The sequence below is a fragment of the Doryrhamphus excisus genome, linkage group LG1, assembly GCF_037039965.1.
Source record: "Doryrhamphus excisus strain RoL-2023G ecotype Guam linkage group LG1, RoL_Dexc_Guam_v1.1, whole genome shotgun sequence".
NCBI classification, from domain to species: Eukaryota; Metazoa; Chordata; class Actinopteri; order Syngnathiformes; family Syngnathidae; genus Doryrhamphus; species Doryrhamphus excisus.
The window spans coordinates 827,993-855,943 of record NC_136357.1 but is presented as its reverse complement, the minus strand read 5'-3'; the positions used below and the strand labels follow the sequence as shown (position 1 = coordinate 855,943).

Sequence of the window (27,951 nt, the reverse complement as noted above, 5' to 3'; positions counted from 1 at the left end):
TTTTGTGCTAATTTTTAATATGAATGAATAAACAGACTGAACGGATGGAAATAACGTAATCCACTGGAACCCGCCAAGTGTACTTTTACTACACCACATTCTTGCTGATGCTGTTTGTTCCTTTCATCCTATCCTTGTCACAATTTAATTTAATTGAATTTAATTGAATTTAATTTAATTTAATTTAATTTAATTTAATTTAATTTAATTTAATTTAATTTAATTTAATTTAATTTAATTTAATTTAATTTAATTTAATTTAATTTAATTTAATTTAATTTAATTTAATTTAATTTAATTTAATTTAATTTAATAAATGTGTTGTTAGCACGCAGGCCACAGAGCTTGGAGACCCTCCATCGGGTACTTTTACAATCAGTAACTGTTACATTTGTTCACTTCCTGCTTTCTTATTATAGTTTTCTAATATTAACCTACACATTCATTTAGAAATGATGTATTTCATTTGTTGCCTTGGAAGTTGATGTAGTGTAATAGAAAAGATAACAATAGTCCAGTGTGTTGGTTTGTCTATGGAAAATTGGTCTTACTTCCGAGCTGACCCACTGAAGGCATCCTTACTTCAGTTGCGTTGCATATCTGTGAATTATAGTGTATAGACTGGTCATATATTTCATCTCATTTCATATTATCTGCAAACTTATCTTATTAGCTGATCTTTCAATGGAAAATGGTTTTAATATTTCTAGATCCACCAAAATGTCCCACTTAAACATAAGTATTGTGCAATAGACCAATAGAAACGCTGCATGCATTTTGTTGTTTACATGCTGGAAAGTTGCTATGAAGCACTTTGCCCATGAGCCTGTGTTTCCCTCACAAGTGAAAGGGGCCTAAGAATGTGTTTCTGGGCCTGTGGCATCCCTCGTGTTTACAAAAACATGTGAAGTGCTGTCGAAAACACGTGGAAGTGGGTCGGCAGCGCTCATGGCCATTCATAGCTGGCCCAGATGCCCGTATATGAAAGCTGACTTTTGTGTGCTGGTCTAACCTGGTACAAGGTGGATGCCGGTGTTTTTCCTGGCACGCTCGCTTGTCCAAACACCGACACATTAGGACGAGCGACGTGCCGTGTCAAACTGTGACACGGATTGAACGAGGAAGCACGTAGCTTATTCTTATTTCAGGCAGATGCGGCATATCCTGCTTGGTCTGAGCAGGGAAACTTTACTTTGAAATATTTAGAACTACTTTGCAACTTTCCCGACTCCTGGACATACTGTATGTGCAATAAATGAGTGGATCCCCCCCCCCCCACCTCCCTCCCTTGCACAAAGCACAGAATTGCATTATTCATCTGAGGAGTGTTTCAACATTCCCTCTTTCTGTGCCCCCAGCGCTGCCACCCACACCCCGGAATGATGTTCTAATTCAATTTCAATATTCTGCCCCATCACTCTCTCTGTGTTTGCATGCCGAAAACACACCATATGTTTTTTACCTTCATATGCCGACGCATTTCAGGCTTAAAAGAAGAATATACGTATGTGCTGCCATGTTGTTCTTTTTGTGTGAAGGCAGAGAATAAAGCATTTTTAGCATAGTGCATTGTGTCTGGGAATGTTGACGTTGTCTTCCATTGTTGGATCGGCATTTGCAATAAAAGTGATTAGATTAGATTCGGCTGCAGAACTCTTGTTTACGACACAATGCAGGTTAAAACCCAAAATAATACACACGCTTATTAAATGCGTAGAACGATAACGTCAGATGATCAATACGGTGGAATCGGAGTCACGGTCTGGCCAGTCAACCGTGGCACGTTCAAAGGCCTCCGAGCAAAGTGTGAAATCCCAGCACTTGACAAGGCCTAAAGACATAAACATATAAAAATTGTGGGCTTTCTAACGGTAGGACATTTAGGCTGTCCATTTGACTTGTTTATTCATTAATTAATACACAATTTATGGTGAATCGGATGTGTTTTCTGCAAAAAAATAAAATAAAATCAGCCTTTTTTTGGGGGGGGATCTGAGAATGTTTGTTGTATGTCTCAGTGAATATCATTTAGGGTAATCCTTCATTTATTGCTATTAATTTGTCCCAGACCCGCCTGTGATAAGTGAATTTCTGTAAAGTAAAACTTTATTGTTAGCAGCCATACCAACAACTCTAACCAACTCTGTTGTTTAGTATATAAGTGGAATATTTTTGTAGAATTCATGTTTTATTAATGTCTTTTAAATACAGTTTTGGCATTATTAGAGCCCTTTAGATGTGAAATAACACCCCTATAGTCAACCTTGCACTCAAATTATATATTTGTATTATATTAACTTGTCACAGAGCTAGGAGACCCGAGTTCAATTCCACACGTGGGTTTTCTCCGGGTGCTCCGGTTTCCTCCCACATTCCAAAAACATGCTAGGTTAATTAGCGACTCCAAATTGTCCATAGGTATGAATGTGAGTGTGAATGGTTGTTTGTCTATATGTGCCCTGTGATTGGCTGGCCACCAGTCCAGGGTGTCCGCGACCCTGGTGAGGATAAGCGGTAGAAAATGAATGATTTCGGTGATTTTCACATACCACGGTGCTAACTTATTTTTTCACTACAAAGGCAATATTACCTGCGGCGTAAATAAAGGACACTGGAACTGATTCATTATGTTTCCATTGTATCCGATGAAAAAAATGGTTGACCAGCATCCTGGAACGATGGATCGTATTTAAGTCTGACTTTCCCTGCAGGATGTTTGTGTCAGACAAATGACCGTATTTTTTTTCTCGATCATGAACTACCCTTGCGCTTCTCTTTCACTCAGCATGCTGCTTTGTGGCTGATGCTGCCAGTGTATTCATATTCATGTTCATGTTCATGTTCATGTGCAGATGGATGACTGTGCCACTGCAGAATATGGCGCCTGTGTGTGTGTGTAGATGGATGTCCGCATCACCTCAGTGCATGGAAACCTGGCCCGGGTCCAACCGTGTGCCCACGAGGGCTGGTAAACACACTGGATGGATCTCACTCTGGACATAATACGTATATACTCATTCCCATCACTTCATTTAGCTCCCCAAATATGTATTAGCTGCATACCGGCTGGGAAGTTGACTTTATGTTGGGGATGCACTCATGCGTATTTTGGCTATCTGCCAATACTGACACTCTTCCGATAGCAGAGCTATTTTTGATTTGATGCGAGGCTGCAATAAACGCTTCCATAAACTCTACCATACATTATAGTGTCAATATTTCCATGTATGGGACATCTTGTGTTGGGGATATGCAATATGGCGTTCATATGACATCATTTGTAGATCAGTGGTGTGCAGTCATGGCCAGCAAGGCCTTCTCTGCTGGCCTAAACACAATCAGAAGCACTAACCTACATTTACAACTATTTTGACTCATGGGTCACATTGAAAAAAATTGTTCGGGGGTGCCAGAGCATATATTTAATGCACACACACACATAAAACTCTGCAATTTTTGAGAATTTTTTTTTTCTCTTTTCTCAAAAAACAGCCCCATTTGCTACTATGTATGTGACAAGGGCCAGCATTCCTGATTCTGAAGGCCCAGGTCAGATTACATAGAAACTGATTGGACAGGAGAAGAAGTTTTTTATGCTTATAATTTTTCTTGAATTATTTGTCTAATTTTATGTGTAAAAGTGTTAAACTATCAGCTGTGTGTTCTCATGTACTTTTTTAAGGAGCACTTTAAACATCAAAATATGTAATTAAATTTTACAGTTTTGTTGTTTTTTTTTTACTAAATAAGACTTGCAAGTCGTGTTGCCAGTTTGTATGTTAAAAGTTGAAATACTTTTGAAAGCAACTGGCGGGCCGGATTCAAACGCTTGGTGGGCGGCATGTGGCCCCCGGGTCGTAGTTTGCCCACCCCTGATTTACAATGTCAATATTTTCATGGAGCAGACTGTTTCTTGGCTGCGCTGCTTCCAGTAATGTATTTTTATGTTCCATTTTCTCTTGTCCAATCAGATGTCAGCTTCGAAGTAATCTGACCTGGGCCTTCAGAATCAGGATTGCTGGCCCTTGTCACATAATAGTAGCAAATGGGGTTGTTTTTTGAGAGAAGAGAAAAAAAATATTCCCTGTAGAGTTTTATGACTCTGAAAGTATACACATGTACTCTTTTGTTTGAAAGTATCTTTGCTCTCTTTTTCTTATCACCACTTTGTTTCTGTTTCTGTCATCACAAAGTACAGTAGTGGGAAGAAACCACATTGTCTTTACTCCCACATCCCTCCAAAAAAACACACATGCGGACCTGGTAAAACAGATGTTACCACGATGCGCAGCCAACATGTGGAGCCGGCAGCTGTCCACTTCACCACCGAGGTGATGAACAGGACCAGATCTCATCCTGCTCATGTCGGAACCCCGCTGTTAGCGCCTCTTCCTCACCCCGTTCTTCACTAATCATAACTGACAGGGATTACATGAGAGCCCTGTTTTTTTGCATTTACTCATATTTGACTATTCTCGAAGGCCCCCTGGCAATCAGGCTGCCTCCCCTTTTCTCTTCAATTGCCGTTGTTCACTTCAGTGAAGCATAAATACATATCAATTGTGGGATTTTTTTATATAGCGGTCCTTGTATGTTATACATGTGACCTTTATTATCATGAATTTATTCATTAGAACCGACGTGTGGTGAATGAGATGTGTTTTCTGTGGAAAAAAAATAATTGCCAAAAATACACAAATATGCGACGATCCACATATACAGAATGATCCATTTTCTAGTGCATGTGAAAATATGCTTCAGCCTCCCAGAAGAGGCATTACTTCCAAGGAGGGGGCCTTTGTTCTTTGTGGGGGGGGGGAAAGAAGATCAAATAGGACGTCTTTTACCGCATGCGTCATCACAACATGAATGGTGCAGGCCTGTTTTTCCGTCCACGTGCGTGCAGGCAGGAGGCCACCAAAGCGCTAACATGAACGCGTGCACACACTGTGCACTCGTGAGAGCCTCATGCTGAAACATTGATGCAAAACGTCCGCTGTGACGAAACGCATCATCTGTGACACTTAAAGTCAGATGAATATTTCAATGACCCGGCGGAGTGGGAGACGTCAAGTCAAGCTAAGCGGGCTGTGGGAGGTTCAAGCACATTACGTTTTGCATGCGAGAGCGTCACGTTTGTGACGTCAGCGTCCACTTTTGGGCCAACGCAAATCTCTTTACGTCAAAGTCATTTATTTATATTGCTTTTAGTGTCGGGTATGGTTACATGTTTTTTTCTTTATTATGTCTCTGTTTGATGTTTGTGCTAAAAGGACTAGCATGAATGAAAACAAATATGTACACTACCGCTCAAACGTTTGGGATCACTTGCCGATGTCTTTGTTTTGCAAAGAAAAACACATTTTCATGCATTTTGCGAACATTTTTTCCATTTCACAAACAATGAAAACGAATCAGATGATTTTCAAAGAAGGATGTCCATTTTTGCATCGAGGCCTACTATCAACAACTGTCAGTGCTCCGCATCAATCTCCTGGTATGGCTGCTAATCCAAGTTAAGACTAGTAGATTATTAGAAAACCCATCTAAAAATATCTTACCATGTTGTTAACAACTCCCTTCAGAGAGCAGCACAAACTGGGTCTAACAAGGACAGAAAAACGCTGCACAAATGTGCAAGAAGACAAATATCTGAGTGTGTAGTTGAAGACAAAAACGCCTCACCAGTGTCAGTATCAACAGTGAAGCGGCAACTTCAGAATGCTGGACTTTATAGCAGGACTGCCAAGAAAAAGCCAGACTGGCAAAAAAATGTCCAAGTGATCCCAAACTTTTGAGCGGTAGCGTACGTTAGCACTGGATGGTCATCAAAACTTACCTTTATGACCCAATACGAGGTGAAAGAAAGATGGGAAAAATACAACACAGATGTCTATGCAGTGTGGGAGAAAATTATCACACGATGGTGCGTTCAAGGACCATCATACAAAGTGGGACGGGTTGCTGCTCGCAACAAACAACATATATAAGCCAAACCTACGGGATTTGTAACTGTGTGTTATTTTTTATGGTTCAAAGAAAATAGTGTCTGGCTGCACGGTGATGGAGTGGTTGGCACACAGGCCTCACAGCTAGGAGACCCGAGTTCAATTCCACCCTCGGCCATGTCTGTGTGGAGTTTGCATGTTCTCCCCGTGCATGTGTGGGTTTCATCATTGTGACTTTTTCCTAATGTGGCGTGTTTTAATTTTAATTTTTTTTGTATTTGAACGTTTTTTTTGCTTCCCTTCGCTGAGGACGTTTGTTTTCGGTGGCAGACCCAACCGAACCGTTTTTTTTTCCCAGTGCATCGTGAACTTATTTTGAGAGCATGTCCTTTCCATTGAGCTGAGCAGCTTTTTAAAGTGTAAAAGCAGATTTGTTAGCTAGCATGACCCGTTACGGTACCGGTCTCTCTTTCACTCCGCAAGGCCCAGCTACCAACGATGGTGGTACCCGGCCTGCGGGAGAAAGTCCGGGAGTCACTGAGCTGCCAATAAAAAGGTCTATTGTGATCCCCTTCTCCTGTAAACTCATCTGCTAGCTTTGTATTATGATTTTGGATCAACATTTGCCATAAAAGTGACAATTAGATTCAGCTTCAGCACACTCTTCTCAATATGCCCCCCCCCCAACCCCCCCTTGCATTTTAAAGTCTGTCATCAGTCAGTGAAAGTTTGCACTTTTTGTGTCTCACAATGACGGTGCATTCAAGGACCGCCAAACAAAGTGCGACATCTCAGCGCTTGGCCAAAAAAAAACCAAAAAACTGAAAGAGAATATGAATCAATACTGAATCCTGACTGTGTTTTTTGCCCCCCCCACCCCCTATTAATGTTAGTCTATTCCCAAAATTGATATTTGCAGCATTGAAATGTACTCCACCAAATGATTGTACAAAGTACTGCGAGTCTAAAATGTATGGTTTTACATCCATCAGTGATACTTTGAGGCCAACGCCTGCTGGGCTGGCTGAGAGAGGATTCGAGGGGCTTTTCGCCGCGTTGCAGAGTCGGAACTCGGGGGTGTGAAACGAGCTCACGGTTGCTTGGAGAGCTGCTGACAATCGGACTTTTCCGAACCTCCACACGACCCGACGGACACCCTCTCAATCACTCGGCTACGCTTCTCCAAACCCGGGAAAGCAACGCGATCGGGGCGCCATTTGGACAAGGACGACCGGGAGCGTTTTTAATTCACCGTTGATGACTTTTCCTGCGCAGCCTTTTAGCGGAGCCACGCCGCCGAGGAGGCTGCCGTGCGCAACAAAGGGATGGCTGACCGAGGGTCCGTGCATTGGGTGTGTATAACCGACACCTGGAAGGGCGTAGCAGAGAACGCGGCGTCCAGTAACGGCGGATGTCCACGCGTAAAGCAGCGCAGTCTCCCCTCCTCACGCATGCCATAAAGCGCGTTTGCTCAGCGGCGTCCCCCCCAGCACAGCGCCGTAGATGCACCGTCGACTGGCTCCTATTTCCTCCGGACATGCCTGCACATTCGGAGGGTGCGTGTGCGCAGAGCGGTGCGGCAGAAAAAGGCTCCCGCGCTTCGAGCCGCAACGGTTACGCGCAAACACGTGTCGTCCCACTGAGCCGCGACCCACTCTGCGCGTCGCCGTGGGCCCGAGTGTGGAGTTTCGGCGGAGTGGGCTGCGCGGTGTGTGCGCTTCTGCTGGCCGCGCTGCTGAGGTGCGCACACTGGAGCTGTGAGCGCGCACTCCCGCAGTCCTGCGTTCGTCCTCACTCGCTCGCAGGCTGCCTCGCCGAGCTGCTGCTCGCTTGCTGGGCTGCGCTCTCGCCCTTCTTCGCCCTCCCGTGTGCCTTCTTCTGGCTCGGCGTCTACCTGATCCGCTGCGGGGTTCTGCTCCAAACCGCGCTCTCGCTGCTCACCTTGTTCCACCTGGCCGAGGCGGCGGCGTGGAGCCTCCTGGACGGACCACGCGAGGCTGCGGTCGTGCTGGTGCTCGTATGCGTGGCCGGCGGCGCTCTGATGATCGCGCGTCTGGACCGGGGCGCCTCTGTGGTCGTGGTCATCAGCGTCGTCCGCACCGTCTCCCTCCTGTCGCTGCACAAGGTTCGGTCCGCTTGGAGGCCGTACGTGGCGTACCTGCTGGGAGTGGTTGGCATCCTGCTGGCGAGGTATGCTGACAGGCTCCTTGCCGGTCAAGGGAGACTCAAAGAGGGCTGCACCCCCGTGACTGGAGCCAAGGAAGACGTCCCTGCATTTAAAAGGCGCAGGAGGTCCAGTTCGGTGATAGCCTCAGACATGGCGCACAGTCAGTCCAACAGCAAGTCACATCGCAGGACTTCTCTGCCATGCATCCAGAGGGACCAGGTAAGACCCCCCCCTCCTGACCCCCCCATGTCCGCTCTGGTGCTGTGGTGCTCTATTTTATGAATATTGGCCATGTTGGAGTGTTTTTATTATTAAGGATTGTGCAGCTGTTATGTCATGGAAGTCCACCTGATGCTTTGGTGTTATTTCGATATTACATGTCTTGGTTGGCTTCATTTTTTCAAGCTGTTTTGCTGCCATTATCATATTAGTAAGGCGGCACATTTTCTCATTTTTGCATTTTTAGCCATTTTGCACTCAATGCTGGATTTTCCACATTTTGCTAAACTAAACTGACATTTGGGAAGTTGTTGGAATGGCGGCCTTCACGTTAAATCGTGTTGCAAAAAGGACTCTTTGGAAAAAAAAAAAAAGAGGTCATGGATGATTTTTCTTCTTGTCGCATATTTTCTCCATCTAATTAGTCAATTAAAAGCAGAAATGATGTCACTGATTGAGGTGCTGCCCTCGGAGCCGTCCCATCATGGAACATCAATGAGGGGCTGAGTGTGAATGGGAGACTTTTTAGGTTTCATCAAAGCTGTGTGTGTGTGTGTGCGTGTGTGTGTGCGTGTGTGTGTGTGTGTGTGTGTGTGCGTGTGTGTGTGTGTGTGTGCACGCTGGGCTAATAGCCGGTCGGCCCACTTAGAGCTGCCCTCAGCCTCTCTGGGCTAGTTAGCACTTTAGTGGTCCTGTTTGTTTTTCTAGCGGTCACACACACACACACACACAAACACACACACATGCAAAGACTCCCATTTTGCATTTGTAATGACATTCTTTTGCACGGTCCTGTTTTGTCAAGGTTAGCATACTTTGAAGCGTATCGATGAGCTTGGATTTGCAAACACGTGGCTGAATATTTGACGTCCTGCTGTGTTTTTTTAAGGAGTGGGTACTGTGGAATCAGAGGCTGGGTTTCTCTAAGCCGTGTCTACAGTGCTTGCCTGCTCGGACCTTAGACCTGGTCCTTCCAGAGCCAAACAAACTTTTGCGTCTCACGGCACACAACTATGGTGTGTTCAAGAACGACATATAAAGTGTGAAATCTCAACACTTGAAGACAACGGTGAGCTTTTTAGCAGCGCTTCATGAATGTAGTAAATATTACTGACTATATTGTTGTGGGGGTAAATTCTGATCAATACTCTAAAGTACTAGTGCTAATTACTAAGTACTAATATGGCGTTGGTCCCTTCTTCTGTGAAGGCTTTGTGAGGTTAGAGGTCACGGGTATTTGACCTCATAGTGAATGTCAAGGTACATGAATAGTTCTGTTTTTATTTGTTCCTTTTTGGACAATACATGATTTGGATCTGAATCAGAATCACCTTTATTGTCATTGTATACAACCTTTATTGTCATTGTATTGCATACAACGAAATTTGAGTGCAACTCCACGGTGCATTTTGTAGAAAGTAAAAATAAGAATAAGGAAAAGGATAAAAATAAAGGTTATTCAAAATAAGTGTAAATATATGTACATCAAATACAATAACCTATGCAGTAACAAAATGTAGAATTGCAGTAACCAAAATGTGGAATTTCAGTAAACAAAATGTAGTATTGCACATATTGTACCTGAGGACCTTAGACCTGGTCCTTCCAGAGCCAAACAAACTTTTGTGTCTCACAGCACACAACTATGGTGTGTTCAAGAACGACATATAAAGTGTGAAATCTCAACACTTGAAGAAAAAAAACAAAGATTAATAATCAATTCCACCCTCAAGACATAAAAAAAATACAATACAGAAGTCTTTACAGTGTGGGAGAAAGTTAGCACACAATGGTGCGTTCATGGACCATCAAACAAAGTGGGACAGGTTGCTGCTCGCAACAAACAACATGTAGAAGCCAAACCTACGGGATTTGTAAGTGTGTATTATTTTTTATTGTTAAAATAAAATACTGGCAGGCTGCACGGTGATCAAGTGGTTAGGTCTCACAGCTAGGAGACACAGGTTCAATTCCACCCTCGGCCATCTCTGTGTGGAGTTTGCATGTTCTCCCCGTGCATGCGTGGGTTTTCTCCGGGTACTCCGGTTTCCTCCCACATTCCAAAAACATGCTAGGTTAATTAGCCACTCCAAATTGTCCATAGGTATGAATGTGAGTGTGAATGGTTGTTTGTCTATATGTGCCCTGGTATTGGCTGGCCACCAGTCCAGGGTGTACCCCGCCTCTTGCCCGAAGATAGCTGGGATAGGCTCCAGCACCCCTGCGACCCTTGTGAGGAAAAGTGGTAGAAAATGAATGAATGGTTTTTGCACTTTTTTTTGTGGGGAACCGATATTTCCCTGAAACTTAACTATGTTCTACTGCTGATTACTAAAGAACAAAACAAGGTAGGAACAAACTTTTTTTTACTGATGAAAGATGGGGAGGGGGGGTTTCTGCACGGCAACAGAGTGGTTAGCGCGCAGGACTCACAGCAAGGAGACCCGAGTTCAATTCCAGTTTGCATGTTCTTCCCGTGCGTGCATGGGTTTTCTCCGGGTACTCCGGTTTCCTCCCACATTCCAAAAACATGCTAGGTTAATTGTACCCCGCCTCTCGCCCGAAGACAGCTGGGATAGGCTCCTGCCACCCTGTTGAGGAAAAGTGGTGGAAAATGAATGAGTGAATGAATATTTATTAACGGCTCCCAATTTAGCTGAGACATTCCAAAGATGAGTACAAAAGGGAAAAAGCGGCACTGCATTTTGACTCATCTGGTCCAGATGATGAATGCACCCCCCCCCCCCAATAAGGCCCTGATGGATGGCGCATCCCAGCGCACCCGGAGGCCTCTCTCATCTCAGGCGGCGGTTGACCAGTCACGACCTGCCTGTAATTGAGACACACATGGTGGACACATGCAGTGGTAACCGTGTCTTGTCTGTGTGGTCTCTAACGTGTAAACAAGCCCGTAGTGACCCGCGCTAGTCATCACCTTGCTCACACAGGGGCTCCCTCGGCGTGGGGGTGGGCGCTCCAGACTAGCACATGGCGGTGACGGGCAGCATGAATGTGTTGCAGCGAAACAAGGGCTGTTTTAATAAAGTCAGGAAGTTTGAACGTCGCTGTAGGATATCTGCACTTTGTTGGCCTGATGATATTTACATTGGTGATGAAGAATAGAGCGGCTCATTTCAGATTGATCGTCTCTGCCTAAAACCGTTTACTTAGCAAATAAATAAAGCAAAGAGGGATTCCTAAGTCTGGTCTCCCTGTCAAGCTCGCCAGGATGCCTTCTGCGGCTCGACGTGATGCATGTTGTGGGAATAAACCAAAGTGAGAAAAACAGTCGTTTGGGTTTGGACTGCGTGGCACCAACTCCTCATCATTGATGCTTTTCCATTGGCAAAAGCAGAGCCGATACCAGATGACGGGTGATGTAAACCACCGCTGCAGGTCACTCTTTGGTTCAGCAGATTTATCACTGCAGCAACATGAAAACCTCCGAAGAAGCCGGAATCATAAACTACCAAAATAAACACACACGCTAACGTTAGCTTATCCTGTCGCTGTCTTTATTTCAAACGTGCTTACAGGGAACCTTTCATATTCATTGGCAGTGACTTGTGGACTCTGAAGCATTCCGGATCTTCCAGAATCTGCACCTCTTCCTGCTTCTGACCCAAACAGTTAATTTATTCCACACCCGGCCCTCCTCTAGACACGCCCGCTCTGCTGTGATTGGTCACACTCCCAAGCGATCCCGAGGACTTTGTGATACGTAGGTCTGTGTTTACTGAGTGCAGACGATCTGCGATCCAGACTTCCTCATACGTCAGTAGAACTTGATGTTAGAAAAAACTAAAACGGAGCGTACGGAGCCATCCAAAACATCTTTCAGGGCTCACTTCCAGATGCACAAACCGGTTCAACACGGGAATACAACATTGTACAACATTTATAGGTCACAAAAGTCATGGTAATGGTAATGGTAATGGTAATGGTTTTATTTCATTTGAACATGCATCAGATTCCAATTGAGTGCATCCCATAATCAGTTCCCAGTTCCACATGTCCAAAAGGAGTAGGAAGAAGCAAAGCTTATTAAATCCTACCCCTCCATCTGGTACTTTTACAATCAGTAACTGTTACATTTGTTCACTTCCTGCTTTCCTATTTATTTTTATTTTTATTTTTATTTTTATTTTTATTTTTATTTTTATTTTTATTTTTATTTTTATTTTTATTTTTATTTTTATTTTTATTTTTATTTTTATTTTTATTTTTATTTTTATTTCAATCCGCCCCGATTCCTCCACCATTCGCCTCTCATCATTGTGAAAAGTAGAAAAAGCATCATAGTCCATTACTGGACTTCCCAGCATGCCTTGCGGGTCACAAATCATTATAACATAGTCTTGTTTTGCATGTATATTGGTCTGTAAGCGTTTACTTCGATACCCACATAGTCTGTGTGGGACTGTGTTTTACAAGTTGTATTCTTATGCTATTTTTGGTTGCACCGTGAGTGAGTAGTTACTGTTTTTGATATGCAGAATATGCAGTACTCCGCCATATGGCGTCAACGCATGACTGGGTAAAATATAATATGTATATATACACTTTTTTTATTGCACTTGTTGACTGTGTTTTTCATTTTATTTTAATTTTATTCTAATTTTATTTATTCATTTTATTTTAAAAGCGCTTCTTTTAAAGTTGACGGAAAAGTGGCAGTGTAGTGTGAGTGTCGTGGAAAAGAAGGAAGAGGCGTGGGTCGCTTTTCACGGCATGCGAGGGAATCCGAGTGCAGGCTGTTGTGGAGCTTCCAGGCCGAGGCGGCCATGTTGCTACGATAAAGAAGTAGAACTCGATGAAGCCAGCAAATTGGAGCTCAGTGCTTTCGTTCGTTAAGTCACTCCCTTTTTTTTCTGTCGGCGTCTCCTACGTTGATCTGTGGGGGCTCTGCTCTGTCCTCCCTCTGACACCAACACAAATATTATCCCAGCCAGTGGAGGAAATTCTTTCATAACTTCCATGATAAAGATATTCTTGAAATCTATGTTAATGACTTCCTGTGGAATGGGATCCAAACCCAATTACTGCTGCTGTAGTAAATGCTTCCTGTTACGCTAGTTTGGCCGCCCCGCTACATAATTGAATTGTTTGGGATGGGGGGGGGCTGTTGGTCGCCTGAGGAGCAGCTATTTAACGCGCACGCGTTGAAAATGCGTGTTTATATTCTGAACACTCCCAAGCCTCTTGGGATGTGGACTTGATACTTTTTAAATGGACCCAGGATTAGAGATGATCCCGTGTGCGTCGGAAACAGACGGCGGAACTGGTGATTGGATGATCCCGTTCACGCTCCCGGTGCACATCCAGTCCGGGTCTATTAGCCTTTTGCTGCGTGCAGCAGGCTCCGTGTGTGCGGAGGCGAAGGGTGGAGGAATCGGGGCGGATTGAAAGTAGGTCATTGGAGGTTTTTGTTTAGTAGCCAGGCACAACAGCAGGCTAGATCCTGCTCCCCCAAAATTGGGGAAGAGTTGCACACCATGGAATGGAGGAACTTTGATCTGCTTTTGGATTTGTGGATTAGATCCTCTGTTGGCTGCAGAGGATGAAGACAAAAAACATGCAGCCTTGCTCTGTTGTCATGTAAATAAGGAATCCTCTTGGCTTCCTTTTTTTTATGTCCTTTCACTTTCAGAAGAACTGTCATCTGATAGCGACGGGCTGGGCCTCGTTTGTCATAGATTCCTATTGGCATTATTGATTTACATTTATTATATATACATTTATTCACATTAACCTTATTGTCTGATACCTACCCTCCGTTGGACCTCCATGTGATTAGTGTTTTTATTACGAGATTAAAAAAATAATTCATTAAATAAGTAGTGTTAGGTAACATTGACATCCGATACTCCAAATGATAACCATCCATCCATTTTCTACCGTTTATCCTCGTGAGGGTCGCAGGCATGTCCCACATGAAAGGTTTTCCTCCCATCCCGTGTGGAAGTGGTACATTTTTTATTTAGGTTTAGAAGAAATATTGAATGTCCATCCATCCATTTTCTACTGTTTATCCTCGTGAGGGTCGCAGGCATGTCCCACATGAAAGGTTTTCCTCCCATCCCGTGTGGAAGTGGTACATTTTTTATTTAGGTTTAGAAGAAATATTGAATGTCCATCCATCCATTTTCCACCGTTTATCCTTGTGAGGGTCACAGGAATGTCCCACATGAAAGGTTTTCCTCCCATCCCGTGTGGAAGTGGTACATTTTTTATTTAGGTTTAGAAGAAATATTGAATGTCCATCCATCCATTTTCCACCGTTTATCCTCGTGAGGGTCGCAGGCATGTCCCACATGAAAGGTTTTCCTCCCATCCCGTGTGGAAGTGGTACATTTTTTATTTAGGTTTAGAAGAAATATTGAATGTCCATCCATCCATTTTCCACCGTTTATCCTTGTGAGGGTCACAGGAATGTCCCACATGAAAGGTTTTCCTCCCATCCCGTGTGGAAGTGGTACATTTTTTATTTAGGTTTAGAAGAAATATTGAATGTCCATCCATCCATTTTGTGCCCCTTATCCTCATGAGGGTCACAGGCATTTCCCACATGAAGGTTTTCCTCCCATCCTGTGTGGAAGTGGTACATTTTTGACTTTAGAAGAAATACTGTTTCATTCAACGCTAACTGATTAGCTTGCTAGCTTGTAGCAGTTCCCGCAACATGAGAGTTGCAGCAATGTGTTGTCGACAAAGAATAACGAGATGTTTCATATCTATATATTAGCATTTGAATGCAATGACCAAATGAATAAACAGTATTTTTGCCAATCCCAGGGCACATATAGACAAACAACCATTCACACTCACATTCATACCTATGGACAATTTGGAGTGGTCAATTAACGTAGCATGTTTTTGGAATGTGGGAGGAAACCGGAGTAACCGGGGAGAACGTGCAAACTCCACACAGAGATGGCCGAGGGTGGAATTGAACTCGGGTCTCCTAGCTGTGGGGTCTGCGTGCTAACCACTCGTTCACTGTGCAGCCCCTTTCCACGTTTTACTATTTACTATTTTATTGGACAATTTGGGGTCGCTAATTAACCTAGCATATTTTTGGAATGTGGGAGGAAGTGAGTGTCATTGAATGTAAACACACGGCTTCCTAATTCCAGGAATTTTGAGCAGGCAACATTGATGTTGAATGTAATCCTTCCGAGTGCATGCTTCTTTCTTTGTGGGTTGTATCCGCCATTTTCCTTGTTGTCATGGCGTGGTCATGTGGTCTTTAATACACTTATATATATATATTTCCAGATTGTTTATCTTTGACAAGCGCTTTTGCTTGTACTGGTATCCTCTATTTATCGTTGGTGCTCCAAGTGCTTTTCATCTTTCCCTGCTTGCTAAAGTCTCGTGCTTTGTCGGCGATGTTAGCATAGCATGTTGTCAGACGCTCGTTCAGGTTGACGTTTGTACCGTTCAGCTGTGCGGTTTCCAGTTCCCTGTCTGTGAGGTTAACGATGGTGATGGGTGGGAGTTTATGGCATACAGTGGGGTGTATTGAAGTAGCAATGGTATCGAAGTATCGATGGTATCGATATCGACACCCGCATCCCTTGATTGCGGGAGGTTTGCAGTTTGTTGCTTTGTTGAAGCAACGTCCATTTCATCTGGTTCTCCTGTCTTTTGGATGACCCTGTTGTGTCATTCGGAGCTTTGGAGGATCACATTGTTCCTTTGTGCGTTCTGATCCTCCTCATCAAGTATATTTTTCATTTGCTCAATGATGCTGAAGTTCCCCTTGCCCCTAAGAAGTGTCTCAGCCCTGCATGGACACATGTAAACATTTTGGGAGCTCGGTTAAGAAGTTCAGTTCACTGATCTTCCTCCATCAGCAGCTTGTGCAATCACTGGCTTCACGTCCAGGATTTGATCTCTACGGTCTGCGTTTCACTGAAAACCAAACTGGAGGTCCAGAAACAAGTTGGGAACCCATCTGCCCCCTCCCCCAGCCATGGCAACCAATCCGATCGAACGGACTCCCGACCGTTTACTATGGAAATTACAGAAGGGGTGACGATGTGTGAGTAAGCAAGTGTGTGTGTGTGCGTGTGTGTGTGTGTTGCCAGCAGCTTGATGGCTGCCATCTGCTGCAGGCTGCGAGGTTGAGTTTGCCCCCCCCCCCAAGAACCACGTTGGGCCTCAAACCACAGACGCAACCCAACACAGCTGGAAGCGCTAGACGGGCCTCCGATCCTGACTGGCGTATTAACACCTCGGGATCTTATGAAACCCAGAACCAGAACCAGAACCAGAACCCAAACTGAATTGTGGATTTTTGTTACATGTTCCTTCTGCTTTCTGTGCAAGTAAAAAAAAAACAAACAATTATCAGTTATCATATGAGAATGAGTTGAGGTGAACAGAATGTTCCTGGAACAAGTGTGTGTGTGTGTGTGTGTGTGTGTGTATAAATTTGAGTGTGTTTTGTGTGTTTGTGAAGCACTGAACGCATTTGCATATGTGCTTGTAAGTGCAGCCTAAAAAGGACGATTGTTTGAAATGTGCTTCTGCGATGTTGGCTTGCTGCAGAATCTATTTTTTATGTTGACTAAGAAAGAAAGGAAGGTTTTTTCTTCCTTGGAGGGGCTAATTGGGGGCTTCGTTTATTGCACCACCGCAAACAAACGTCTCTGGCCGACATTACGTTTTTTTTTTTTTTAAACACAACAATAGCACTTGGTTGAAAGGAAGCGTGCGGCGACAGGAGGCAGGCAGATGCGTCAAAACAAACGCACATTCACGGATGCGATGATGGCAAAGTGTTTCTTCTCGAAAGGCCAAATATTCCTGCCAGCTCCAAATAATGTTTGAGTTGCTGTAGCTGACTCCAAGCCGTAGGAAGTTCCTGTTGGCCAAACTCTCTCCTACCAGCAGGATATCATCACTGCCAGGACAAGCATGACCTTAGATGCATCTACACCCAACGTGGGGTACACCAATTATCACAGGGAGTACGTCAATAAGGAAGAATTACAAGAGTAGTTTGATGATTATGTTCTTCACGGTTTCTAGTGTTCATTTGTTTACCCTGCAGTCCGGAAAAACAACATATTTTTAGCATTAAAGTGTTACAAAATTCTGCCATTTTTTTCAAGACTTTCAAGAAAAATTCTCATGTAAAATTATTTTTTTAACAAATTCGCCACGGACCGCAAACGGCCCTGGGGGAAGTCTTTGGAGACCCCTGGCTTAAATATTATGAGTTGACCTGTGACAAAAACTTGACGCTCGGTCTCCGAGCTCTGAGGTCTACGTGCTAACCACTCGACTGCCGTGCAGCCTACTATAAAGGTAATGAAACCAATTAATTAAACCAGTTTATGTCGGGGGTACATGGCTTCAAGTCCAGTGTCAACTGTAAAAAGTTTTGGAACCACTGATCAATGCTCTAAAGTACTAGTGCTAATTACTAAGTACTAATATGGCGTTGGTCCCCTCTTCTGTGAAGGCTTTGTGAGGTTAGAGGTCACGGGTATTTGACCTCACAGTGAATGTCAAGGTACATGAATAGTTCTGTTTTTATTTGTTCCTTTTTGGACATTACATGATTTGGATCAGAATCAGAATCACCTTTATTGTCATTGTATACAACCTTTATTGTCATTGTATTGCATACAACGAAATTTGAGTGCAACTCCACGGTGCATTTTGTAGAAAGTAAAAATAAGAATAAGGAAAAGGATACAAATAAAGGTTATTCAAAATAAGTGTACATCAAATACAATAACCTATGCAGTAACAAAATGTAGAATTGCAGTAACCAAAATGTGGAATTTCAGTAAACAAAATGTAGTATTGCACATATTGTACCTGAGGACCTTAGACCAGGTCCTTCCAGAGCCAAACAAACTTTTGTGTCTCACAGCACACAACTATGGTGTGTTCAAGAACGACATATAAAGTATGAAATCTCAACACTTGAAGAAAAAAAGATGATTAATGAAGAATAAAGACACAGAAATGTAACAACGGTGGGCTTTTTGGCAGCGCTACGTAAATGTAGTAAATATTACTGACTATATTGTTGTGGGGGTAAAAAAAAATTCCCCTCAAAATTTGTGCATCCAGTATCTGTAACTCCCCCCAAATGAAGACACTAGTTATTAACAGGGGCTGCACGGTGGTGGAGTGGTTAGCGCGCAGACTCACAGCTAGGAGACCCGAGTTCAATTCCACACTCAGCCATCTCTGTGTGGAGTTTTCTCCCACATTCCAAAAACATGCTAGGTTAATTAGCCACTCCAAATTGTCCATAGGTATGAATGTGAGTGTGAATGGTTGTTTGTCTATATGTGCCCTGTGATTGGCTGGCCACCAGTCCAGGGTGTAGAAGACAGCTGGGATAGGCTCCAGCACCCCCGCGACCCTCATAAGGATAAGCGGTAGAAAATGACTGAATGAATGATTAGTTTGGTCAAGACTATTAACCATGAAACAGGAAGCCCCTTTAACGACTGCTATTTAGTGTCTGCTAATTCTGCAGCAATGTTATGGTTTCTCCCACAAACGACGAACCGCAGATGTACGTCTTGCACCGTATATCAAACAGTCAGGCATGTGTTGCAACACCGGACATGTTTTCACTCCTTAAAGGACAGAAGGTTAATAGGTGCCAATTGGTATCCGGTAGAGCAGCACATCACTTTAGGGAAGTGAAGGCAACACGTGGTCCTTTCATGTGAGCGTGTATCTCTGTGAAGGGCCTTTTCAATCACACGAGGAGGCCACCTCTCCAGACACTGATCCCTTACATGAAGGGGCATTCCTTAGCTGGCCGCTGCGCTAAATCAACTTTTAGCAACGTGCAGCTTAAGCACACCCTGAAGGGTGCACCGGTGGGGGCCACTCCCCGGGCGGAACACCCTGACCCCAGCCAACAGCAGCATGCAGCTGGCACCAGGTGTGCAGCCGGCCAATCAACGGTCACTCTCACATGGCCCCAGGAAGTCCGCACTGGAGTACGGAGGGGCGGACGTGGGAGTTGTCATCCTAAATGTATCTAGATGTGGTTAGCAAAGTCAGTTCCCCGTCTTGGTGTGATCTGTTTTGTGGTGTAACATGGTGTATTTTTAGGTCAAAATACGATATATAATATTGAAATACAAGTCATGTAATACTCAGGTTACTAGGCAGTAGCGATGACACAAAACACCGAGACATTACCTTACATGACATTACCTTAACACTGCATGAAGTCAGCCGTGGCATGTACCACATGAAAGGTTTTCCTCCCATTCCGTGTGGAAGTGGTACATTTTTTACTCCTTTTTTTACATTTTAGGTTTAGAAGACATACTGTACTGTTAGCATTTGAACCAAACTACCAAATGAATAAACGGTATTTTTGCACTAGTATCAACATCATGTTGTACCGTCGGAGATGGGCGGCGTTCTTGCATCGTTTGGTTGTGCTTTGCTTGTACAAACTGAAAAATAGTCCTTATTTGAAGACGGCAAGTATTGCCAATGGTTTCTTACTGTTGCTTTAGTGTGAAAGTCTGACTTCCAAATAAGATATTCTGCACGTGAGGTTTGCAGGCCACATGTATGATTTTTATCTGTGTGTGTGTGTGTGTGTGTGTTATTGTAACCTCTACACACTCCTGCCTCACTGGCTGGCCATGCGTCTTGTCTGGCTGTGCAGCCAACAAGGCTTCTGCTGTTCCCTTCTCGATGCCATGTTTTACTCACCAAGTGTTCTTGGAAGGGGGGAAAAAAAGTCCTCATATTTGTCAAGAAATATTTTGGCATAAAATTGGAATTATTGACATGTACGGTGCATAGTCACCGTTACCCTCCGAATATTCTTGGTTTACACCACATCGCTAATGTCATTGCTCTGAGATCACTGGCGGCCAACTTAAGAACTGGTTTCAAACGTAGTGGGGAAAGAAGGACAAAGTAACAAGCCAAAAATGTACCACTTCCACACGGAATTGGAGGAGAACTCTTTATCACTGTGTCATGTCGGACATGCATGCAGCATTAAGGTAACGTTATATCTCATCGATGTTTTGTATCGGATAGTTGAAATGCGATTATTAGGAATTGGCTTTGTTTGGTGGTTCTATTCCTGCATGGTATTGAAAGACTCGGGGATCAGACGTCCACATGTGAGAAACCGAAATCTTTTTGTTTTTCATTACGGACGTCGGTGACAATAGCCACGTTTACATGAGTTGAATGGAATGGAATTTTTCTGGTTGACTTTTCCGAAAACAATGCCATACATGGAAAGGAATATTCCAATCTCTTGTCTACATCCGCTGCTATAATCCAACAGAATAGCCAATGAGGAGCCAATGTGCAGTAAAATGTAAACATCAACATCACGTGATACCGACTTGTTGGAATAACTCCGAATTGACAGTTTTTCCGTTCGTCCGATCTTGAAATTAGTTTGGATCCAAAACAAACTTTGCTTAGTCCAGTGCCGATTGCTGGCCTCCATTTTTAAAAGTGACGAACGTCTGGATCTGCGTGTTACGTCATATTTGAGCATGCGCTGAAAGAACGCACCCGGGATCAATTGAAACAGGAAAAGATCAAATTCAATCTTGATCATATTTTATAATGAAACTCGGGACATGTAAACAACAACAGAAGAAGAAAAACACCACGAAGAAGAACACATCCTGACAACTTTCCGTTTGAGCGGGTACAAGATACCTCAATCGGATTGGGGAAAGGAATATTCCACCCCCGGGAATCCAATTATATGTTCATTGGGATTGGCACTTTTCTTTGGGAATGATGCGTATACAAAGGTTACATTCTTTCTGTTTGAGCAAATAAAGCGAATGCAATTGGAATATTTGGGTCCACGTATACATAAGTAGTGTAGAATTGTCAGCTGCTTCTAGTCAAAGATATTTAGCAACCTCCGATCAGGGATCTGATGGAAGGCCAAAGTCCTTTTCATCCCGTTGACGTTGGATGTTGTTTGTCCTGCGGGGATAATGCAGCTTTATGTTGTTGACTTGAGTCCTTTGACAGGTGATTAGCCAGCACAGCTCCTCCATTGTGAGGATGAGGAGTGGCGTGTGGTGGTTTTGGCATCGCCCCACCAAGTGGAGATGCAGGAGGCACTTTTGACGTCACCGGGAAACGTGACACACTTCTCAAGAGGCGAGGAGCCTCGGGCGGCTCGAGCAGATGTTGCGCAGATGAGCCAGCATGTATGTGCGCATTCTCACATGTGCACAACTTTACACACTGGCATCTACTCAGACCTCATTTTCCATTTCGAGAAAAAAAAAAATGAATGTTGGAACGCTAGCCGGATCTCTGTGGGGTTTTTGCTCGTGCACGGCCGTGAATTGATGTGGTCTTCATCTTGAGCGCTGACAGAAGAGGTGAACACGACAAAAAGGTTTATTCAGTTGGATGTTTTTTTTTTTTTTTTTTTTTTCTGGAAGCAGTCCCCGGAGGGTCGACTAAAGCCAGAGCTAGCAGCTACACCACGTCGCTCAGCTACACTGCTTTTGTCATGCCGGGCAAACGTAGCAAAGACTAATCCTGGGAGAGTCTTGACTTCACAGATTTCACGCTGAGCTCTTTTCTCCTCACGTGTACTCGGGCTTCTTTCACACCGGCACCCTTTTGGGCACCCTTTTGGGCACCCTTTGGGCACCCTTTGGGCACCCTTTAGTGCGCTTTATGAACGCAGTAATGAACAGCAAGTTGACTTGTGGCCTTAAAGTGATCCCACCTGAGTCAATCCAATGGACAAATGAACATTTCGGTTGGAATGATGCACTAGCGACCAGGCATTAGCCGCTATGAGGTTCTGACGGCATGATAACCTTGGGCAAGAATATCACGGTTTGATATTTCATTGTTTAATTAGTAAAAAAAACAAAGAAGGTCACAACATAAATCATTTTTTTAAATCTCGTAATGACATTATTTCATAGTAGCAGGTCACTTTTCCACATACTTCTATTTCCTGTTCCTGTTTCAGGATCTGAAACGTCGGCATCTGAAACATCTGCATGGTTTAACACCCGAATACAACATTCTAACTATATTTATAGGTCAGAAAAGTGGAAAAAGTATCATAGGTCCCCTTTTTAAAGCAACAGTTGTAATTATTAGATTCAATTCCGGTCCCTCACCTTCTCTCTTCACTTACTGTTGTTCATCAACTGTTTGTTTACACCATCCAAGTTCAAATATATCCCAAATATGAACTGAATAAACACATCATTTATAAATTTACACTAAGTAGGAACCAAGTGGAATCAGCTGGAATGGAAAAGTTTCAAAATTTGCCCCACATTTGGGAGAGGAGTTGAGATTTGTAAACTTGGCTCCATTTTTCCTTGGCGTTATTACGTGATGCGCTGGTGGTGGAACTTTTTTTCTACGTTTCTATGGTGGCGTGACGTGACGTGAATTGGCGACGCGTCAATGGTGTCTGCTTGGGTTTCAGCCTCTCTACACTGACTTGGCTCCTTTTTTCCTTGCCGTGTGAAGCGACTTGAACAAGGCGATTCCTTGTTGACATTTTAGCGACAGATGGCTGCTGTTGGAATACCGTAAGAATTTGAAAATGCATTTGGAATACCTTTTGAATGCCGTTGGATACATCGTTTTGTGTAGACTGCACTGTAAAAATCCAGGAATAAACCAGGAAGTTTCATTCCGACTGCATTGTGGCTCATTCCACGTCTAGCGTGACGAGGGTTTAACACAGCAGTTGGTGGATTTATTCAGCTGCAGCGAGATCGGGGAAATATTTATATTTAAGTTAGGTTTCTACCTCTCAGCACAACTTTGGTGCATTCAAGGACCCGCTGAATAAAGTGTGAAATCAAAGCACGAAGATGTAAACATTCAACTGTGGGCAAGTGTGTGAGGTCATGAAGGCTGAATGGCAAATATGCATGGATCCACTGTACCTTATTGATTATTATAGTTTTAGAGATGACACCAAACACAAAATTACTTTTTAAAATCAAGTTTCCAATATCATTTTTAATTTGATTTTGTTGTTGTTGCTTTTTATTTGATGACTCTGCTTTATTCATCACCGTTATCGTAAAATTAGCATCAATCATAAGGGCCTCTGTGTCTGGGTCGCATCTTTCCGGAGCTTTTCTTCCCGTCACTCAAACACACTTGTGACGGGAAGAAAAGCTCTGACTTCCTTTTGCAGCTGTTTTTGGGTGTCAACTGTTTGTTTACATTTACTGAAAAGATGGCCTGACCAGGCTGGAGCTGTCCTACCTAGTCCTTGAGCTTGCCACGTGTTGTTTAGTAGTGATTAGCAAGAGGAGAGTGTGGTTTTTGTGTCATTCCCTCTGAGTTTTGAACGGTGTGACGACAAACCAAACTAAACAGTTGGCGGCGTCGTGAATGTGGGAATGTCCTTTGAGTCTGCGGGACCCAACCTTGCTGGGACGGTGACAGCGAGGTCCTCGAGTCGTAGGTTTTACATCAGACTGTCCTCGATGTATGACCTGTCAAGGCTATCAAGTTTTATCTACCCTGGTTTGGCTTTGCTAGTTGGCTCACCTGAGCCAGCGCCCTTGGAGATGGATCTTGCTTTTCTTTCCATCAGGGTGTCCAGCCACGCTCCACACCAATCACCAGAAGGGGATAGTGGAAAAAACGGTTTAGTCGCCGTCAACCCGACCCTGAAACAGGTAGTACTGGATTACGGGTTACCAGTCGCAGGAAACTTGCAGGCCTCCCGACCAGCAAGCCTCCTGACCCGACTTACAAACTAAACAGTAACATGAATAGAAACCCACCAACTAAAACATCTATTAGTTACCAGTGTGTATACACACGTGTGTGTACATGTAGCTACATGCGTACATTACCCCCCTCCTGGCGGCTTCTACCCATAGACATCCATTCATCCCCTTTGGCTTTTATTTGACATCACGTTTCCATAAAGTGGATGAATGGACCACCCTCTGCTAACCTCCCTTTGTTGCCCTTTTATTGGATGTGGCGGTTCAGGCAGGGAGTTCTTGTGGTCTGCGTACGAGCGTCACTGGTTTGACTAATTCCACATGTAAACACCCGTCTGAGTTTTGCAAACTTGCTTCGCTGTTATTTGGAACACATTTGAGGTATATAGTACATAGTTGGATTTCTTCTACAGTATGCCACATATCCTTGTGTGTATGCCTGGAATGACAGGGATTGTTTTGCTGTCTGGCAGTTAGTTCAGTTTTGGAGGAAGCAGTTGAATTGGGAAAAAAAGACCTCAGTCTTCCGTGTTTTACATTGGTTGCTCGTCAGTCCGGCTTGCCCGGCTTCTCTCCCGGGTATGCAGGAATTACTTTTTGATGCTACGCTTCTTTAAAATATCAGTCTGGATCATGAACTAATCTTCCAAGGATCCGAGTTCTTATGTTCTACTTCCCCAAAAAAAAATCACCAAATTTGACTATTTTTATTGGGCAAAGCTTTAAAAAAAAAGAAGCATTTAATGGTAATGGTAATGGTAATGGTAATGGTAATGGTAATGGTAATGGTAATGGTAATGGTAATGGTAATGGATTTATTTCATTTGAACATGCATCAGATTACAATTGAGTGCATCCCATAATCAGTCATAATCACTAACTGTTACATTTGTTCACTTCCTGCTTTCCTAATTTAATTTAATTTAATTTAATTTAATTTAATTTAATTTAATTTAATTTAATTTAATTTAATTTAATTTAATTTAATTTAATTTAATTTAATTTAATTTAATTTAATTTAATTTAATTTAATTTTTTGTCATGTACCGAAGTATTTGTATTTGCTGGTGCGTGTCCTTTCTGCTGTTACCAAACAGCATGATTTTAGTTTTATTTAGGTTCAAGGACAATCTATTATCATAAAAGCATTTTTTTAGTGTAACCATTTCTTCTCTGACCTTTCTAATGATTTGGTCTGTACTCCCTCCAGAACAAAAAGCAGTGGTATCATCATCTTCTCCCCCAGGTATGCCATAATCTGTGCAGGAATTACTTTTTGATGCAACGCTTCTTTAAAATTTCAGTCTGGATCATGAACTAATCTTCCAAGGATCTGAGTTCTTATGTTCTACTTCCCAAAAAATCCACCAAATTCCGACTATTTTTATTGGGCAAAGCTTTAAAAAAAAAAGAAGCATTTAATGCAGATCTGCTCCGGAATGCTGATTATTATTATTATTATTATGATGAGGTTGCAACTAGCTGTGTTTGTGATGGGTCTTTAAATTCAAGAGCAAAGGAGGGATGGAGGCTGATATTTGGTTAGGGTGAAGACATTCATCCAAGATTGATCCGAGATCACGGATGCAAGTGGCTGCATTTCGTTATCTCTCGGGGTGTCTGGGTTTTGCAGATAGTGGGGAGCTGATGCTGGTGATGTCAGCGCCACTTCCTAGGACATGCTGGGTGGACTGGCACAGATTACCCAAACATCTTGGTGTCCTGGTGGTACCGGAGGAAATGGGGATGATGATTTTAAAAGGAACTCGATGTTGGCATTGGATTTGAAGGTGACAGGTTGCTTGTGGTGAAGGTCTCTTGTTTAGCTCATTAAGCATACAAGTCCGGAACACGCTGTCATTGATAAGCGTGTTACTCGTGAAATGTCACTCATAATGAAGATTGGTCTCCTTCAAGACACAACTTGATTTACTGTGACTGACGTTTTTACACTTTTCGTCACGCTCTGTCCAGTTGGTGGGACTGAGGCGTCATTTGGGGTGAAAGCCATGGGCGACACTAGGTTCTGAGGACGGGGGGGACTTAGCCCCCTGGAGATGCACATCATATGAATGAATGGAGTAGACATTCAACAAAAGCCGAAAAACAAATAAAGAACAAGAACCGGGATATAACTTTCCCACTTTTGGACAGATTTAGTCAAGATACTCAATCGTTTTAGGCCACCATTAAACCTACACAAGTACACACAATCTACACAAGCTCTGCAACCATTCTGTCCAGTGGACAGTCATCAATTATATCATGATCATCATATTATTAATTAGCCTATTATTATTACTATCATCATTATTCTTCTTCTGATTATTACTACTACTACTACTAGTAGTAGTAGTCATGGTAATGGTAATGGTTTTATTTCAATTGAACATGCATCAGATTCCAATTGAGTGCATCCCATAATCAGTTCCCAGTTCCACATGTCCAAAAGGAGTAGGAAGAAGCAAAGCTTATTAAATCCTACCCCTCCATCTGGTACTTTTACAATCAATAACTGTTACATTTGTTCACTTCCTGCTTTCCTAATATAGTTTATGTTTTTTTTGGTCACATACTGACAAAAATTAAAAAAAAAATAGGCTAGTATTAGCCTGTCTTTTCCCTATTAATTAAAAATTAATTAATTAATAAAATTAATAAAATAAAATTAATATAATATTTATTTATATATATTTATTATATTTATAATATAATAATTAATATAATATAATATAATAATAATAATAATATATTAATATAATAAAATTAATAAAAATAAAAAATAAAAAAAATTGTAAAAATTGTTTTTGATATTTTTTATTGATTTTTTTTGACAAAAAAAGCAATATAAAATTATTTAGGGAGGGCTGAATAACATTTTAGGGGGTCTGAACCCCCCCTAAAATAGGCCTAATGACGCCACCGATGCCCGCAGTGTATTTTGGAGCTTCAGGAAGTGAAGACTAAGGCAACAGGAAATGGTTCACGTCAGAAGGTTTAGCAGTTGGTGCAGACACCAATCATACGGAGCGTGGTCCAAGCGAGCTCCTCTCCTCACAAATGACCTTTTGTCGCATTACCGCCTTTTCTTCTCACCCTTAACGACACTCGTCCAAACAGCAGCTTAACTTTCCCGCTATGTTTCCACTTTCTCCTGGTGCCAATTTCCACTTTTTTCCTTCTTCTCCGCACCCCTGGTCTTGCCTCGCTATGCACCTTTTTTATTGTTTCCAGACAGCAGTGAAACATATCGAGGGAGACGTGTAGAAGCGTTTGCACACACACGCTCTGCTGAGATGGAGAGGAATCCTTCCAGGAAAGTGGCATCTGTGCAGCCCATTAGACCGACAGAGCGGCGGTGGACCTTTTGAGGGTTTTGTGCAGATGGCGGTCAGCTGCAGAGAGGGTGTGAAAGCAGGGGTCACGCATTAGAGGAGGTGACGTACTGCTGCATGTCGGACAATACGCGCCGCCCGGCGTGGGGTGCAAATAAGCTGCCATTTTCACCTCCAAACGCTCGCCTCTCCCGAGTCATAAAAGCAGGAGTCACGGAGGAGTGGAAGTACCGCTCGGCTACGACTGCAGGAAAACTCCTCACTCCCGTAATGTTTGCAGAAATGGTTCTCTTGTGGGCAGGTCTCACTTACTGCATGTTAGCGAGAGGGGAGGCTCAAGGCGGGAAGTCAGAGAGGAGGGAGGCCTGTGCCAAGGTTTTAAGGACGGAAAGTAAGGAGGAGGCCGTCGGTTCAAGCCCTGCAGCTGCACTTCATTAGTATATTTGTGTTTCTAGGTCTGAGTGGACTGGACCGAGTATGGAGCCGGGCCAGACCAGACCAGGATATGTTCGACTGGGCAAACACGCTTCAGCTCTTGTATTTTATTTGAC

The 27,951-nt window shown here is 43.2% G+C and overlaps 1 protein-coding gene across 1 annotated transcript in view; it reads left to right on the top strand.

The window, feature by feature from the left end:
• Nucleotides 1-6,873: 6,873 nt before the first annotated feature.
• The window catches only part of LOC131130824 (cGMP-inhibited 3',5'-cyclic phosphodiesterase 3A-like), a 76,571-nt gene continuing 55,493 nt past the window's right edge, over nt 6,874-27,951 (top strand). Inside the window, exon 1 of the mRNA XM_058074864.2 lies at nt 6,874-8,334. Within this exon, the coding sequence (XP_057930847.2) occupies nt 7,360-8,334 (975 nt within the window). The 5' untranslated portion in view covers nt 6,874-7,359. The remainder of the gene's footprint in view (nt 8,335-27,951) is intronic.